Source organism: Chiloscyllium plagiosum, unplaced genomic scaffold (assembly GCF_037043375.1).
Source record: "Chiloscyllium plagiosum isolate Xiang-an unplaced genomic scaffold, Cpla_swu_hap1 HiC_scaffold_3, whole genome shotgun sequence".
In the NCBI taxonomy this organism is placed as follows: domain Eukaryota; kingdom Metazoa; phylum Chordata; class Chondrichthyes; order Orectolobiformes; family Hemiscylliidae; genus Chiloscyllium; species Chiloscyllium plagiosum.
Window position 1 is genome coordinate 112,327,009 of NW_028270141.1, and position 19,955 is coordinate 112,346,963.

Below are 19,955 nucleotides of genomic sequence, written 5' to 3' on the forward strand. Positions count from 1 at the left end.
TTTGGTGATACCTCCCTCCTCAAAAAAAAAAGAACCATCAATACCAAAGACAGCTTCATTTTTAAACCTTCAAAACCCAGTTAGTAGTATTGTGTATATGTGTGTTTAGACTAACAATAAACATGCAAACATGCACAACTATATGCAAATTCAGACTGCAGTACACCCATCACCGGATGCCTCCGTATCTCATTCAAGTCTCGATAATGCATCAGCAATCACGTTTTCACGACCTGCCACACACACAATTGTCAAACTGAATGGCTGCAACAACAAGCTCCATCTAAACAGGCTGGCATTTTTGTCCTTAAATTTTTCCATGAATGTCAATGGGTCATGATCAGTGCATACGATTGTCTCAGATGCATTGCTGGTAATACAGACACTGAAATGTGTAAGGCCAATACCAAGCTTAAAGTCTCTTTCTCCACTGCTGAATATTTCTGTTGATGAACGTTCAACTTAATGGAAAAATATCCAATGGGTCTTTTTATTCCCGTCATCCTCCTGCAGGAGCACTGCACGGACACCCACATCACTAGCATTGATAGCCACCTTGAAAGGCTTATTGTAATCCGGGGTAGCTAATACTGGGGCAGTGGTTAACAGTTTTTAGCCTTTTGACAGTCCGCTGTCCATGAAACCTCTTGCCCTTTAACAATTCGGTGAGTGGAGCAGCCACATTGCTAATGTTCAGCACAAACTTTCAGTAAAATCCATTTAATCCCAGGCACCATAGTACTGCTTTTCTTTGTCGACGGTGTGGGAAATTCCCCAATTACTTTCGTTTATGCATTCCATGGGGCCATTTGTCCACGTTCAAAACATGGCCCAAGAAGATGCCTTGGGTTTTTGCAAATTCACTTTTAGCTAGGTTTACCACCAAGTCTGCCTTCCAAAGTCGATCAAACAAGTCCGATAAATGCTGTAAATGTTCCTTCCATAAAAGTGACTAAAAATCACCAAGTCATCAATATACACCACACAGTTGGATAATCCGCCAATGGCCTTATTAGTCAGTCTCTGAAAAGCAGCTGGAACGTTTTTCATACCAAATGGCATGACTTTGAACTGGTATAGTCCATCTGGCATTACAAAAGCCAAAACTGCCTTTGCTCTCTCTGACAGAGGTGCTTGCCAGTAGCCTCTGAGCAAGTCCAACTTCGAAATGTAAGTTGCTTGTCCCACCTTTTCAACATTATCTTCCAAACGTGGAATTGGATATGCATCAGTCTTTGTAACAGCATTGACTTTGCGATAGTCCACACATAACTGTTGGGTACCAGCTGGCTTTGGCACTATGGCTATGGATGAGCTCCAGTCACTAACTCACTTTGATTATGCCATCTTGTTGCATGCGCTCTATCTCGTTCTGTACCTGTGCCAACTTTAGAATGTAGCTTAATTGGAACAGCATCTCCGATCTCTACATCATGCACAATTAGGTTAGTACTTCTCAGTTTATTTCTGCATATCTCCCCATGTGGTAGTAAGTCGTCTTTCAGGTCATTTTGATTTTCTTGTGGAAGGTAACTCAACAATTTATCCCAATTTTTGACAACTATGCCCAATGCAAAATCCTCTGAACTTGGTACTTCCTTCTGTGCTGTAATCATTAACACCTTCTCCTCTTGCTTTCCTTCCCCATCAAAATACCTTTTGAGCATATTCACATAATACGCTGAGATTTCTTCCTGTCTGGAGTCCTTATCAAGTAGGTCACCTCACTTAATTTCTTCTCAAATTTGATACGGTCCACTAAACCTGGCTTTTAAAGGCTCACTTGTCACTGGAAGTAACACCAATACCTTATCCCCAATTACAAGATTGCAAATTTGTGATTTGTTTTCTGCTTTCTGTTTTATTGCATGCTGTGATACTTTTTAATGCTGTCTAGCCAACTCTCCAGCTCTACTTAATCGTTCTCTAAACTTTGACAAATGGGTGGTCTCTGAATTCTAACTCATTAACTTCTTCTTAATTAATTTTAACAGTCCTCTTACTTCATATCCAAAAAATTAATTCAAATGGACCGAATTTGGTTGATTCATTCGGTGCATCGCTGATCACAAAAAGTACAAATGGAACTCCCTTATCCCAATCATCTGGATAATCGTGACCAGAAGTCCTCAACGTAGTCTTCAGTGTTTGATGCCACCTCTCTAGCGCTCCCTGCAATTCTGAATAGTATGCAGTAAATTTGAATTTATTACCAAGCTATCCATAAACAACTTGAATAGTTTGGATGTGAAGTTTAATCCTTGATCTGACTGGATCTCTATTGGTAGTCCATATCTAGTAAAAAAAAATTAAGTAATTCTTCTACAACCCTTTTAGCTGTGATGTTGCGTAACAGGATTGCCTCTGGAAATCTAGTCGACACATCCATTATTATTAATAAATATTTATTCCCACTTTTTGTTTGAGGTAAAGGACCTACTCAATCAATCAAGATTCTTGTGAAAGGTTCCTCAAATGCTGGAATTGGCATTAAAGGCACAGGTTTTATTACTGCTTGTGGCTTTCCGATTAGCTGACATGTATGGCAAAATTCAATTCTATCTTTGTGTAGTTCAGGCCAGTAAAAATGCCTTTGTATCTTCGCCTGTGTTTTCCTCACCCCTAAATGACCTCCAAGTGGTAGCTCATGCACCACTCGCAGAACCTCCTTTTTTATACCTTATTGGCAAAACAATTTGATGAATCTCTGCCCATTTCTCATCTGCTTGAATGTGTCATGGTCTCTATTTCCTCATTAAGACATCATTTGTGAAGTACTAACACACAGTATTCACTTTCTTTCTCCGTTTATGCCTTTTGATATAACTGTTTTAACTCTTCATCTTTCTGCTGTAAATCAATCAGCTTAGTAGAGTTAAAGATACTTGCATGTTCACTTATTTGCTCCTTCTCTGTTCCACTTAGTTTGATCAGTTAAGTTTCGGACAACACTGTCAGCTTCCTTATCTGTGTCTTTTGAACTCTCCTGCTTCAGCTTGTGCCTCTATGATCTTGTGAACATAGACTCAGGGAAATTCTTGGATAAACATTCTCCATGTTTTCAGTTGCCTGCATCAGCACTGGCTTTTCAACTAGAGTAGACAGCATGTCTACCAGTGAATCAGCTATATCATTTGCATGGACAAACTGTACCCCTGGAACTGAGAGTTGTCCAATACTCCTACCACGAAATCACCACTCTTTTCTGGACTCTCTAGCCTCACTTTACATAATTGAACACTTTGTCTCACCATGAATTCCTGTTACTAGTACCTTTTCCGGCAATAGTCCCTCAGGAGTATATATCTCCTCATCCTTCAGCATTACAGACTGAGAGGATCCTATGTCCCTTAATATTGTAACCTTCTTACCTACTACTCCTGGCCTATGGTGGATAAACTTTACACTTGCATGTACATTTTTAAGCAGATCTGGCACTTCCTCCTGAATCAACCTCTGATTATCACCTCTGAGGCAGTTGTCTAACTTCCCTTGTGCTTTGTTATTAGTCCAACAAAACTTCCAGGCTTGTCTGGTTTTCTGACACTTGGCTTTCTCCGAGCCCACCAACACTGATTTTGTGTGGCCCACTTTATTACAATGAAAATACCAGAACTTTATAACTTCTTTGCCAGGGATCAGAAGCAGCTTGCAATTCAGAAGTAAAGATCTGTACCGGATGCTTTGTAGCTTAAAAATAGTCAATGCCTTGAATTTATTTCTTATATTTTAATAAGAAAAGTTGTAGAGTTAGCCTGGGTGGCTGTGACTCTTTTGAGAGAGGCAAGAACACACAGAAACACAAGTGGCAAATGATGCAGAAGTTGTGAACAGGAAATGCTTGCTACCGAAATTACTTACTCAGAAATTTTGAAAAGAGAAGATCAGAGAGATTCTTCACTGTGGCTGGGTTTCTACGAAGGATTATGCTGGGTAAATAATTTATTTTTGTTTGTGATAAGATCCTTCCAAATTGTGCCTTTTATATATATATATGTAATGAACTTAAGTTCTTCGTTAGAAGTACATTGACAGGCTTGTGTCAGTGTTCAGAAACTGACCGTATACAATTGCCAATTTTCACTCTGGAAGCTGACCTATCCAGTTTTACCACCAGCTGGAATCATAATACTTAATGAGCCATAAGATTTTTGAATATCTTAAAATACGTTCTACTGAGCAGTCAACCTTGTGGGGAACAGAATCACAAATATGTACAATATTTTAAGTTGAAACTTTTTTAATATCAGTCATAAATAGCTGATACCTTTCTCTGAAACCATTCGTCAACAGAGGCCCTGGTCAGGCAAACCATTCTCCAAGCATCTACTCGATTGAATTACTTATATACTTCAATGAGGTCAAGTCTCATTCATCTAAACATTAGAAAAAGCTTTACCAGTTGACTTAATCTTTCCTCATAAGATAATCCTTTTCCACAAATCAGTCTAGTGAACCATTTGTCTCACTTTCTTCAAAGCTGTAAACGTTTCCTTGGATAAATGAGAACAAAACCATTTCGTACTTTTAGAAGTACAACATCCAGGACGCAGTACAGGGGTAGAAAATTATGAACAACATGGGATAGAAATAAGCTTTAGGCAGTTAAGCCATTCACAGAATAGTCTATATTAACAGTTTTACTTGGGATTGGGTTTGCTTTGAGAACCTGAGGAAAACTGCATCAAACAATATTGTGAAATGTCTTGCTGACAATTTCAAATCAGTACATATATTCAGGCAATATACTGAAGATCTGACACTGTCAGTTTTGTGTCCTCAACAACATATCAACTTTAAACAGTTTAGAACTACTGAAAATTGCACTCAATTCTCTGGTCCAAGTTTATCAGTATTAACTAAACATCACAAAACACAGACAGAAAAGAGATGTCAACACATGGAGTATCCAACTGCTGAGTGGCTGAAGTCAAGGTGGTATCGTATGAGTGAAATGACAGTTACCTATTGATTAGCCATTCCTCCACAAGAATTTTAATAAACAAGTTATCAAGATATATTTTAATTAATCTTTTGTTTACTTGTTTGAGTAAGATGAAAGCCATTTAAGATGTTTATGAGAAGCTTTGCTGGTGTCTCCACAGGCTAGGAATGTGAAGTATTTTGTTTGCCTCAGTAACTGAAAACATTTTAAAGCCACCACATTGTATTTTGTTCAAACTCAAGTTAAGCAATTTCCAATGATACAAGAGGGAAGTGCAAAGTCTGGACAAAAAGAAGATTTTTGTATTAGGAAACCTGCCAGAATAGTTAGGTCAATATGTAGAAATCAATAGTTAGTCAAGTTCAGAAAACTGAAAAGAACAATGAGAAGTCATTTGCTTGAAACAAATATGTATGATCCACAGATGTGGGAAAGCATGACATGTTCATCACTTTGTGTCATTGCAGAAAGGCAACTCAATTTGTGTTGAGTGAGTTTCATTCTAACTAATTCAATGTGAATATCGTCATCAGCAACCACTCACTAAAAGGTACGACTGATCTCTAGGCAATTCCGTTACACTGGCTATGGGTTAGGTGGGTTCTTGTGTGACTGATTAACTCAAACCTAGAGCCACATATCCAACCAAGCATTTGGCAGGTGTTTCAGGGAGGTGCAATTGGCCCCGGGCCTTGAGATCACTGGTATTACATTCTCTGGTTCCTTTTCCATACTTCCTCTTGTCGACAGGAGTTCTCAAAGAATTGTGTTCCTTCATGTAAGAGTTTCCTCCAAATTAGTTTCTTCTGATCAAGGACCACCTATGTGTTGCCATTTATGCTGCATCTTTTGAGGAAAGCCTTGAGGGAGTCTTTGAACAAGAGGAAGACAACAAAAGTGTTTACTTGCTTTCCTTGAGCTGGATGAAGATGATTTGCTTTAGCAGTTGGAATTCAGACATCCTAACCATATGACTGGCCTATCAGAGGTGGTTTCAGACGATCATGGCCTCAATGCTGGTGCTATTAGCTGTTTCAAGGACTCTGCTCTTAATACTCCTGTCCTCCCAGCTTATGTGGAGAATCCATCTCAAACATTTTTGGCAGTACTTCAAGAGTCTTCAGGTGGTCAATGTTTCAGAGCCATACAGAAGGGTCAGAAAAATGACTGCCTTATACCCAAGATTTTGGTTTGGCATAGATGTCACAGTTGGAGATTGTCAACCAACATATATTGCTTGTTTCAGTGTATAGTACTGGTCAATGATTCACTGTCATACTTTGAGCAGAATTTTAATAATCCAATATGTCACTCCAGGTCCCATAGTACTCATCAACAATGGCACAAAAGATTAAAATGTTTTTTCAAATGGTACATAATATGCTATGTCATGTCAGATATTCCAAGGTGAAAATGTGAACTAATAATGAGTAGCTTTATCTTTTAAATAGTTTGGATATTGACACAGAAATCTTGTTTTATTGTAGAAACGCAGTTGTTGTTTAATATCTTTATAAATATGCTATAAAGCACTTATAACCTGCTTATTTATTCAGAGTCAAAAAGTATATAGTGTTGATAAAGCACAGCAGGTAAGGCAGCATCCAAGGGGCAGGAGAGTTGACATTTCAGGCATAAGCCCTTTAATCAAGAATGTGGGGGAGAGGGAAGGGGCTGAGAGATAAATAGGAGGGTGGGGTGGGAGATAAGGTAGCCAATGGAGAATCCTCCCACTGACCCTGGAGTAATACCAACACAAGAACTTGTCCAAAGCTATGGTACCTAAAAATAAAGTCAGCACAGTCAAAAAGAACTATGGAGCTGCTCTCTCATTAGAGAGAGAGAGAGACAACTGATGGTGAGTTTAGCCAGAGGGTCATCATCACAACTCAAGCCAGAGGTGAGGCAGGACTTTTGTGTTGATCTCAGCTTGTACAGGAAATAAACCTGTGCAACTGGTGTCACAGCCTATTGCAAACCAGCCAATTGAGCTAGCTGACCCCCAAATGTGGAAGTACCATACTATTGGCCATAGCTTTACAGAAAAGTCTCATCAAATTTCCAAAAATCTGTCATTATCCAATATAAAGCAGTGGAGCTACTGATATGAAAGCAGCTTTCCTTTTTAAAGTTGAAGCAAACCAGATTTCTGCTAATTTTGGAAAATACTGTACTGTTTATTTAAAGTCTGAACATACTTTAGGTTACCTTTATGAATGCATTATAGCAAACAGCATCTGGTTATATAACGCCTTTCACATCTTCACCATATCCCAAATGTTACTAACTTTTGGAAGAATACCTCATTGTTGTACTCGAGTCAAATGCAACAGCCAACCTGAACTCCTCTATTTAGAAGTCTATTTCATTGACTCATTTCTAAGAAGAACATTCTGACAGCAGATCTAAAATTTTCCTTTTATTTGAACACGCCTCACTCTATTCCTCTTTCATAAGCAATTTCTTAGATTTATCATTTCCACAACTTTTACTATCATGTATAACTCCATAAAAGGTCACATCTGATCAGTCTCTTTCAAGTTTAAAGAGCCAAATGTTAAGTATTTTTCCCATAGTTCATCCATACCTTATGGCTTGCAAACTAGATGTAGGCTACCAAACTTTGGTTCAAAGTTTGTAGCCATAATAACATGTTCCCCATAAGGTTGTACTTTTGTTTAGGTATCCACCAAAATAAATTCAAAAGATGATCCAAACTTTCAAAAATTATCAAAATAATGCTATTTACTTCACTGCAAGAAATCCATAAGATTTATAATTTATTTAAGATTGGGCAACACGGTGACTCAGTGGTTTGCACTGCTACCTCACAGCACCAGGAGCCCAAATTCGAAGCCAGCCTCAGGGGACTGTACAGAATTTGCACAATCTTCCAATGTCTGCATGGGTTTCCTCCGGGTGTTCCGGTTTCCTCCCACAGTCCAAAGATGTACAGGTTAGATGAATTGGCCATGCTAAATTGTCCAGAGTGTCCAGGGATATGCAGATTAGGTGGAATAGCAATGGGTAATGCAGAGTTAACGGGACAGGATAGGATATAGGTTTGGATGAGATGCTCTTCGGAGGGACAGTGTGGACTCAATGGGCTAAATGGCCTGATTCCAGACTGTAGGGATTCTATGATTTGCTTTGTTCATCACTTGCATTTGATTTAATTGTATTCTTCAATTTGTGTGCTTAGGACAATTGTTGTTAATAACAACAGCTCAAATCTTTCCCCTGCATAATTACAAAGATCAGAAATGTTTTTTTCAAAATCCTGAAGTTTTTGGTGAAACCTTGATTTGCACTAAATTAACTGAGTGTAACTAGGGGAGTGTTGATAGCATAATCAGCCTCAGTATCCAGGTTGAGAAGGAGGGGAGAGGAAAAGAAATCTGACAAGGGTATTACTACTGGTTATTATTCAACAAGCTCAAATACAATTTGTGTGCACAAATAACAGGACATCAAAGAAGAATAAAAGCAGCCTAGTATGTAGTGACTTATTATCAAATAGTCTTCAGACATTTACTAGCTAAGGGCAGGTTAGCCTAACAGGCTAGATTGCTAGCATGCAACTAAATAATACCAACAACTCCCATTCTGACTGAGGCAGATCAGCTTCTTTACCATATACCCAAGAACAGAAGACAACGGCAAATAACCACTGACAAAAGCTGCCCACGAAACCAGTTCAGGATGTATCAGCAGCCAGTAGCCAAGGGCTTGCCTCCAGGCACAGCACTAATGGAATGGAATTTGCTAGCTTTGTTAAATGGGTGACATACATACTGAAAAAGACCTGTTTCTTTGGCATGGAGAAGTCTGAAAATGCAGAAAATTCAGATGAGCTCTGACCAACTCAAAATTAAAGTCTGTAAAATCTCTTTATTTTCTAGAATGACTTCATTCACAGGCCTTTATATTTGGATTCTTTTAGATCAACTCCACACCACAATCCTCTGAATACTCAGTGAAAAAATCAACAACAGTAAGACTATTTCCTCAAAATCCAACACGATCCAGATCTGGATATTTCCTTCATTCCAGCAGGATCACAAGAGCAAAATTCCCTAACACGTAGCACCATGCCAGAAAAATACAACAGTCAGCAAAGAAACTATCAACTTCCCAGGAAAAGGAATGGTAAGCAATGAGATTAACAGCTCAAACTTTACTGATGACCGATATATATTTAAGAATTTAAATTAAGTAGTACCTGAACATTTACTAATAAACAAAATAGCCAAATTGACTTACCAAGCTGTCTGGCCGCCTTCAAGAGAGTTCTCAGATTTTCACTGACAACTTGATGTTCATTCTCTGCCACGTTCTCAACAAAATGGGTTAAATCATTCCAGGTCAACTCTGTCTGGCAATAGTATTCTTTCAACTTTGATCTCTTGGTCTGCGAATGGGGTATGTTTAAAAACAAACTTAGACAATAAATAATTAAATAATTTCTCCTACAGTGTGGAGGAAGGCTATTCGGTCAATTGACCCACTAAAAAGGAACACACACACACACCAATTAATTCTTCGTATTAAGATGAAACCAATAAACTATTCCAGCTATCATTTTGGAATAAACAAATAATTACAGTAGAGATTTCATATTCATGAAGAAAATATAATTTGGATATAATAACTTTTGAGTCAGCAATTCTGCAATAATATAAAATGGCCTTAAATGTTGCACTCTGAAAACTTGTTTTAACTAATGGGTGTTACAATTGAACAAAGGCAAAGTATTGTGCTTCATGTTAAAACACACTTCAGGCAAATAAGAGCTAAAAGTTTTTTAAAAATGAAGAAACTCAATTATAAAAATAGATACGCTGCTGTCTCAGAAAAATTCAAAAGGCAAATAAAACTACTAATTTTAAAGATCAATTTCCTATCGAATAAGAAATGCTTCTAGCCATTGCTTCTATCTGGTGAGGCATTTTACTGTTCTACAGCAAGCATCCCTGATTGAAAACTTTGCTGTGCCAGTAACTGGATCGGTTTACAAGAGTGCACTCTAGTAAATGTTTAACAAGTTTCAAAAATCATTGCATGAGCAGTACAGGTCGTTCTGCTATAACGCACGTTTCATTAATGCCAGTTCGCTGTAACCCGATTGATGAACTGGGAACGCTGTATCTACAGCACGAACCTTTAAAGCATGTATTGGCTCTAACATGATTCCGGCCCCATTAGTTTAAATGGTGCTGCAATTTTTTTATAACATGGGGTTGCATAAGAACAGAACCACCACATTAAAGCAGAACTGTTTGTACTAATTCCAAGAACTAAAAAGCTCTTGTTATGTATTGTAATTTACAGTTGCATGGTCATGCAGAACTTGAATATCGTTGGGAAAAAAAAGGTACATGGCCAAAATATTTTGTCTTGCCCTCTGAGGACAAACACAAGAATTCCAAAGAATAATACAGGAAGCAAGATCAGGCAACCAGCTAGGGAAGGCTGTCAAGATAAAGTAGGACATAACACTGAATGATTTTGGTGTGGGGAAACCGGAAGCTACTGTAGATTTTTGACCAACTTGTGCAGGAACATAGTGACACCTATTGGACAGGAGAACTAAAACCTGTAATTCCTGGGTCAGAAGTAAGGACATTATCACTGCATTACGAGACCCTACAAAGTCATGTGGGTTAGCAAGTTTAGGTCTGATGACTTAGCGAGACTTAAATGGAGGGGAAGAAATAAACAGCTGAATTTCAACCAAACTGCAAGTATACGATAGGTAAACAATGGGAAGCTGACAGCAATGAAAAAGAGTCTAAAGTTGGCAAAAAATCAAGGAGAGGACTAATAAGAATTTCAGTTGCATTGGTAAGAGTGCAAGTACGTGGCTGCATAGATGTAACCTGTCTTGGTGTACAGAATGAACAGCACAAAAACAGTTAATTCACCCTAACAGGTTTATGTGCCACGTGACCTCCTCCCACTCTACATCACCTAATCTTTCTTCACAAATGCTTCTAATGCTTTCTTACTCATTCTTTTCCAGCTTTCCCATAATCTATGCACCTCAGCCACTCTGTGCTTGTGAATTCCATAAGTGACGAATTGTTGAAGAAAAATAACTTGAATTCTTTATTGAAATTATTAGTAACTCATTATTTAAGGTCCCCAGCTTTTGTTCTTCTTTATAAGTTTTTCCTGATCGTCATAACCTCAATTCTAGAACCATCCCTCTGAGAATGTTTGCAACTTCTCCACTATTAGCTCTCTAACAAAATTCAATAAGGTAAACAGCCCTCTTAAATCAAAACCGAATTCAATACAAGTTTAGCAAAACTTCTATCCATGCAATTGGGTTGTTGACAAATAAATCCAATAAATCTAAATATTTTGGATAAGTTTTGATTTTGGTAGGGTTTCTGGATCTGATGCCTCAGCTTTGACTAGGATCCCTAGACAGTATAAAAGACAAGCAATTCAGCCCATCATGTGTATGGCTGAATAAACTAGCCATCCATTTTTAACCCATTTTGTCCATAGCCTTGCAGATGCAGGCTTCACGTCAGATCCAGATCCTGTTCAAGTGAGTTAAGGGTTTCTACCTCAACCTCCAAACTGCATAGCAAATTCCAGATAAACTATCACCCTCTTAGTGAAAGAGAGATTCATGTCTCCAATAATCTTTCTACTAAACAACTTAAAATGTGTGCCTCCTGGTAACAAATCTCTAATCTTGGTGAAAATAGGTCTCTCCTGTCCACTCTATCCAAGTTCCCCTGCATTGTCCCCTCTGTTCTAAGGAAAACAACCCTGGCAAGCCTGGTCTATACTCACAGATGTAATTTTCAAGCCCTGGCAACCTGTGTAAATCATCCCTCTACACAGTCTATGACGTGGTGACCAGAACTGGACACAGAATTCCAGCTGTAGCCTATATATCTATCGAAAAATATAAACAATAAATAATAATAATAATAATAATATAGCTATAGTCTAATACAGTTTTAGCATTACATTCTTGCTCATGTATTCAGTACTTTGCCCAATTAAGCAAATCATCTGTGTCTTTGTGACAACCTATCTACCTGACCTGCCAGCTTCAGACACCTGTGGACATAAATTTTCTCGGCACCTCCTTAATTTATGGTGTATTGGCTGGTGCTCATGCATTGTTCTGCCCCATTGCACCCTCCATGCCAATCTATGCCTTTGAATCTTCATAGGTTGTAAACTCAGTTTTTCTTTATCAAGCCAACTTACTCAGTATCCACTGGCAGGGCCATGCACAGAAGAGAAAAAATAATGTTCTACTTAATAAGCGTATTACAGCCTTCACTGCATCATCTTGCAATTGTCTAGTTGGAAACCCATTTACCATCTTTCCACCCACTCAACCAAACTATTGGCAACATCTTGCAGTCGAACGCCATCATCCTTACTATCACCTAGACAGCCAGTTTGTGTCATCTACAAAATTTCTCAATAATGCTTCTCACAATTTAATCTAAAATTGTTAATATATTGTCCTGATTCATAGCCAAGGTTGAGGACAGAAACAGTGGCAAAAGCTTCTGGCGAGGGACACAAAATGGTGGTTTGGGTCTTTTCCATTTGGAAGAAAAACTCTAATCTGCAACATTACGGGCATGCTAACCCAGATTTTTGTCAAAGCAGTGATTCCCCATCATAGTAAAAATGTCAGAAGTAGACAGAAATCATAAGTGTGCCCCCTTTGAATGAGTGGAAATGGGGTCAGCCTGGGATTCATGCAATAACAGTTAACAGAAACAGGTGGTCATCAACACCATGTCTACTGTTGTATGATTTTGGTAGCGGAAATGTCTCAAACCCAAAAGTATTTGGATTAGACCAGGTACAAATATGAATAACCTTTGTAGATAAACTTGGATAGTCAGGGTGCTCCTTTGGATCTCATCGGAGTACAGCTGTGGAGGCATGAAAAAAAAATGCATAAACGTATTGAGGCCGCCAAAAGAATCAAGACTATCAAAGCCATTACAACTTCAGGCCTTTTAATCTTCAAGAAGAAATCTGGAGAGTCAAGAAAGTATGAACTTTAAAATGAGTCTTTCCGTTAACAAAAAACTGAGCACTTCCATTACTGGATTAATGCTGCCTTGCTGATATCTAATGGAACCATTGAGACTGTGGGTGCCTTTCAATTCAGTTTTATTACCACCCAAGTGGTCGTAGACTGTTCGATGAAGGACAATGAATTCCAACAACTGTTGCTCTTGAACAAAATGTTTTCATAAGGCTTTGAGATGATGAACATAGTAAATGTTTGATATTTTAATGTCTTAGCCTGTTATACACTTAATTTATTTTAAAAAAATTCTCATCTATGCATGGCCCTGCCCATGTGGATACTGAGTGAGTTGACGTGGGAAGTGAAAGCGCAAAGATTGGTGATTAACAATGACAGAATTTGCTGGAAAAACACATGCATCAACACTAAGTTGTCAGAAGAATTCTAAATGGCCATGTGAAGATTCAAGGATGTAGTTTGGCATAGAAGATGTAGGGGGGCATTATCTTGGAATAGTGGATTTGATGGGTCCTGGGTTGGCATGGATGGGATTTGGAGTTTGTGTGGAGGTATTTTGAGCAGTGCTGGGTCGGAGGCAGTTTTTGAATTTGTTTTCTGTTAAATCTTCACACAGTGCCAATGTCTTCTGTGTAACCCATAATAGTCGTCAACAACCTCGACTCTCATTCTGGAATCACAGCCCAATTCGCAGGCAGCCACACAACCTGCATTACTTTGGAACTGACCTTAAATGTATATGAGAGGTAGGGGAAAATAAACAAAAAAGGACAGAACAAACAGGGATACATGACAAGACAACGCTAGGATACAGATGACATCAAAATGAAATTCCATAACAGCAATAGCATGGGGTTGGATACATGAGAAGGGACAATGGAAAACAACAGCATGGTTGACAAAACAAGTACTTCATAGAAAAGGAGATATTGTGATTTTGGAAAGTGCATAACCAGCACAGTAAGCACTGAAGAGATAGAAGGAAGGCATTTTTTTGGAGAGAGAAGCGAATGGAGCCACAAAGCAAAATTACTTTGGATAGTATGGTGAATCCCTTTGTTAGTTAAACCAAATCCCCAGAAAAGCTCACCTCCCTTGTAGTCTGTTAAAATGAGTGACAGAACTCCCAAATTCCACTATTTAAAAGAAAATAACATCAATTTATTTTTCAACTCAAAAAGTGAACATTAAATAACAACTATTCACAACTCTAAGCGTCCCTTTCTTACCTGCCTCCAACTCCATAACAATATGCTGTTCCAATAAGACACTTATTAAAATTACAGCAACTTAATTTCAAAACCACACAGCCGCTGTTGTCTTTTGTGACTTCACTCTTCTGGCTGCTGAATTCCTTGGGTGGTTGTCTTCTTTTTTTTAACCACGAGTAGGTTTCATATGAAAAGGTACCTTTGATAGAGAGTGTTTCCGAATTTCTTGGATCGGTCTTGGTGGCAGTTGCTCTCTTTGCAATTTCCAAAATGTCTGCATTTTTACATCCTCAACATCAGATCTTCTCATTGATTCAATGTTTGGCAAAACAATAAATTCAAATTCGATTGAGTTTTATTATGTTGGGGCATAATTTAAACTGATTGGTTAAATTCAAATTGTTGCCACAACAACAACCAACTTAGGAATCCATTTCATAGCCAAATGTTACATATTTTTAATTCTCCAGAACTTTGAGACTGCCATCTAGTCATACATACAGGTGTTTGTAATCGCTCAGTTCAGAACAGCACTTACTCCCTCTTAAATGTACAGTACACACCTTCAACTTCATAACACCACCCCCCCTTAAGAAAAAAATGAACCATCATAGTGAAAAGATGGCTTTTTTTTTCCTAATTCTTAATCTCATTACAATGGAACACATAGGTCATTAATCTAAGTTATACTTTCATATTAATTTCTGCACACATATAACATTGGAATCTGTCCAATCTTATCTGTACTGTTTCCTTTAAATCAGTGATAACACATCTGCTATCACATTTTTACTAACCGCAGCAATTACAATTTGTAAATTAAAAGTCTATAACATAACACTCCAATGTAATAGTCTAATATTTTTGTCTTTAAATCTTTCCAAGAATGAGAGAGATTGTGGTCAGTGTACATAACTGTCTCTGAAACATTGTTCATCACATAAACATTAAAAATGTTTAAGGCCAGTACCAAACTTCATAATTCTTTTTTCAGTAATAGAGTACTTTCTCTGGCAGGTGTTGAGTTTCTTTGAAAAGTAGCCAATTGGCCATACAATTCCATCATCATCTTCCTGTAGCAGTACAGCTCCAACTCCTGTATCACTAGCATCAATTGCAATTTTGATGGATTTCAAAAGATTTGGTGTAGCTAAAACAGGTGCAGCGGTTAATACGGTTTTAAATTCTCAAATTTCTCCTGGCATTGTTCTGTCCACTGAAATTTTATGTTCTTCTTTTGGAAGAAACTTCGGCAGAATCCACTTTGTCCTAAAAATCAAAGCACATCTTTTTGAGGATGGTCATGGAAATTCCTCAATGGTCTTCGTCTTCGCATTCCTTGGGGTCAACATTCCATACAGACGTTATGTCCCAAGAACATCACCTCTGCTTTTGCGAATTCTGTTTTCTTTAAGATCATTGCCAGTCTTGTTTCGCGTAATCATTCAAAAAGCTCTGGCAATTGTATCTTATGATCTTTCCATGACTCGCTTAAGATCACTACATCATCCAGATAAACTGCACAGTTTGTTAAACTGGCCACAACTCAGTTCATGAGTCTTTGGAATACGGTTGGTGCTTTTTTCATTCCAAAAGGCATCATTTTGAATTGATTGTAGCCCATTTGGGGTTACAAATGCAGAAATTTCTTTTGCCTTCTATAATAAAAAGGTTATTGCGTGGTTATTGCCAATAACCACGCAATAAGTCCAATTTGGTGACGTATCTGACTTGTCCAACTTTCTCGATACAGTCCTCCAATATTGGATAGGAGTCTGATTTTGTTATGGCATTGACCTTCCATTAGTCCACAAAATTGTTGAGTCCTGTCAGGTTTGGGAACTATCACCATCAGCAAACTCCACTCACTGATTCAGTTCAAGGATATCTTCGTTGAGCATCACATCCACTTCCTTCTGGACCTGTGTGGCTTTAAGAGGATTAAGTCTGTAGGGGTGTTGTTTTATCAGAACAACATTCCCTTTTTCCACCTCATGCACAATAGTACTAGTCCTCCCCATCTTATTCCTGCATATGTCCTCATACTGCTGCAACAAACCTTTCAACTGGATTCTTTGAGACTGAAAGCTCACTAACCTATCCCACTGCCTCAAGGACTTCATTATTTAAAGTATTTTGAGGCACATCAAACTCCACGGCATCTGGATTTAATTCCTCACCTCACAGGGCAGTATCACCTGTTTCTCCAGTTCCCCGTCTCTACATTAAAAGGTTTCACATATTCACATGACATACCTAAGACCGTTTTCTTCTATCCAGCATCTTTACCAGATAGTTTACCCGTCTCAACTTTTTCTCAATTTGATAGGGATCATTAACCTGGCTTTGAAGGGATCTCTTACCACTGCTAACAATACTAGTACATCATCCTCATGGGAAAACATCCAAATTTTAGAGTTTTTATCTACCACCTGCTTCATTCTCTGCTGTGCTCTCTTCAGGTGCTGTTTAGCTATGGCACCTACCTGATTTAATCTCTCCCTCACCTCCAATACATATTCCAAGTATAAGATCTCCAACTTCGGGGCTGTCAATTTTTTCTTTAATTAATACCCTCACTTCATGTGAAAATATTAACTCAAAAGGAGTAAACAGAGTAGATTCATTTGGGGCATCACTAATGGCAAACAATACGAATGGGATAACTTTATCTCCAATCACTTGGGTAATCCTGACAGTACACTTTTAACATAGTCTTCAGCATCTGATGTCACCTTTCCAAAACTCCTGAACTTGGCATTCTGGATGGTATGCACTTGATTTAAAGTGCTGTATGCCTAAGCTATCCATCACTTCCTTAAACAGCCTATCAGTAAAATTAGACCTTTGGTCTGACTGAATCTCTCCGGGTAGCCCAAACCGTGTAAAGAAAGACACTAACTCCTCCAGTGTCCTCTTTGCCTTAATACTCTAATGGAATTGCTTCCGGAAATCTGGTAGACACATCCATTATGATTAGCAAATACTGGTTCCCACTTTGATTGTGCAGGTCCCCTCCCGAGAACTATCATAACCTGCGTGAAAGGTTCTTCAAATGCTGAAATTGGCAACAAAAGGTGCTGGTTTTATTATTGCCTGTGGGTTATCTACCATTTGACATATGACATATGGCACATATGACATACACGGCAAAATTTAACCACATCCTTGTGCAGTCCAGGCTAATAGAAGTGCTTTTGGACCTTAGCTTGAGTCGTCTTCACACCTAGGTGACCTCCTACTGGTAACTCGTGCTACCCAAAACACTTCCTGTCTGTATGCTATCAGCAACACAATCTGGTGTACTTCTGCCCATTTCTCCTCTGCACTAACCTGTTGTGGTCTCCATTTTTGTCTTTGGATTCCATCTTTAAGATAATAACACTCAGGAATACATTCTGATTCTTCCCCTGGGCATGCATCAATATAGATTGTTTATTGTCTCGTCATTCTGTTGCAAGTCCATTATTCTTTCAAGACTAAACACTTCTGCTTGAACCTCTGCCTGTTCAGGTTTTTCCTGCACCATTTCATCAAACAGGGTGCCAGCTAACTGAACCTCAACTCCTTTGTCTTTCTCTTTAGCTTTTGCTTTGACTTACGACAGTGGGATCTTGTTACTACACTACCTGGAAAAATTCCCAGGTATTTTTCTTTTAACTCCTCAGTTCCCTGGTCTTCCTTTGGCTTCTCCGCAACAAGGGGGGTCACTCACATCTTGGATCCTGCTAAATCGTTCCCAAGAACCAACTGTATTGCTGGAACTGACACTCTGTCAATTACTCCCACAGTCACTTTCCCAGACTTGATTTGGATCTCAAACCTGATCTTATAGTAGGGAATGCTAAAGTTCTGTCCATCTATTCCACAAATTACCACTCTCTCGGTAACATGTCAGAAAGAGTGCAAATACGTTCATCTCTTATTTTTTGAAACTGACTAGATCCCATATCTCTTAAAAATTATAACTTTTTTCATTTCTCCCTCGGTCTTCTTGAGTAAACTTTACACACAGAGGTGAAGTCTTTATAGAGATCGGGCACTAACTCAATACCCAGCCCCTGCCTCGGCTGTGCACTCTCCTGCAGCTCCTCGACTTGGAGGTTTCCTTTATTACTTTCACTAATGCCACTGGCTTAGCTTCTTTTACCACATCTTTTCCTGCAATGATTAGCACTCCGACTTTACATGCCCCACCTTACTACAGTGGAAACACCCAAAACCTTTTGCCTCCATTCTACCCTCTCGTGCTTCTTTTTTCACCTGGGGAGAACTACTACCAGTGTGCTCGAATCTTTGTTTTCTAGTGTAGGATCTCCCCTTCTCCTAATTTCTATCCCTTATAAGATAAAATTCTTGCTGAGTGCTAAATTTTGCCTTATGCACCAATGTATATTCATCTGCCATCTCTGCCGCTCTCACTTCTTGAACTTTCTGTTCATCCACACGAATGCTTATCATTCTGGAAGTGAGTTTTTAAACTCCTCCAGTAGAATAATCTCTTCTTACAGACACATGGGTCTTATCTATTTTTAAAGGTTCACACCCATCTATCAAAATTACTATGTTTAATTCTTTCAAACTCAACATAACTCTGACCTGGGTCCTTCTTTGGTTCTGAACCACTTTTTAATATGCTTCTGGTACCAATTCATAAGCACTCAAAATAGCCTTCTTGATATCTGCATAACCTCTTGACCCCTCATCTGACAGCGCTAGCTCTATCAGCTTAGTCTGAACTAGCATTACCCACAAGGTCTCTGACCACTCCATCTGGGAGGAAAGTGAGGACTGCAGATGCTGGAGATCAGAGTTGAGAGTGTGGCACTGGAAAAGCACAGCAGATCAGGCGACATCCAAGGAGCAGGTTTCAGGCATCCGGAATGAGTGGGTGGCTCAAGAGGGCTGAGATAAATGGAAAGGGGGGGGGGGAAAACGGGAATGCGATACGTAGATGAAGATGATAGGTCAGAGAGGAGGGTGGAGGAGATAGGTGGGAAGGAAGGTGGACAGGTAGGACAGTTCAAGAGGGCAGTGCAGATTGGAAGGTTGGATCTGGGATAAGGTCGAGGGAGGGGAAAATGAGGAAACTGGTGGAATCCACATCGATCCAGTGTGTATGCTTGAAACATCAACTCTCCTGCTCCTTGGATGCTGTCTGACCGGCTGTGCTTGTCCAGCACCACACAAACTCTGATCTCCAGTCCTCACTTTCTCCTACATAATTTAAACTGAATAGCTAAATTCAAATTGTTGTCAAAACAGCAGCCAAAACTCAGGTATCCATTTCCAGCCAAACGTTACATATTTTCAATTTTACAGTACATTCTGGGATTGCCATCTAGTCATATACTCAGGTGCTTGTAATCTCAGTTCAGAACAGCATTCTCTCTCTCAAAGGTACTGTACAAACCTTTAACTTCATAACAGTACAAAGAGGAACTGGGAATACAGAGGTGTGGCAGTAACTGAGAGATGAAAGATTGTCTGCTATGTGAAATGGAGTCATTGCTGATAACAGCTGAACTATGAACAAAGATTGGATAGGTTGGTCTCTGAATGGCAAAAGTTGAGAGGATCACATACGCATACACACAAATAATAAAGTGCCAGACAGTAAGATAGAATACACAGCCACAATCCTGACTGTCAAAACATGCATTTCTTTAGGACCATATTAGTTACAGCACGAATAGTAGTGAACACACTAGTGGTACATATCAAATTTAATTAATTAATGTGATTCCTTGTGAGG

The 19,955-nt window shown here is 38.9% G+C and overlaps 1 protein-coding gene across 2 annotated transcripts in view; it reads right to left on the reverse strand.

The window, feature by feature from the left end:
- The window catches only part of ascc3 (activating signal cointegrator 1 complex subunit 3), a 544,034-nt gene that overhangs the window by 512,559 nt on the left and 11,520 nt on the right, over nucleotides 1-19,955 (reverse strand). For both annotated transcript variants that reach the window (XM_043687007.2, XM_043687008.2), the window contains exon 3: nucleotides 9,209-9,356. In XM_043687007.2, the coding sequence (XP_043542942.2) occupies nucleotides 9,209-9,356 (148 nt within the window). The remainder of the gene's footprint in view (nucleotides 1-9,208; nucleotides 9,357-19,955) is intronic.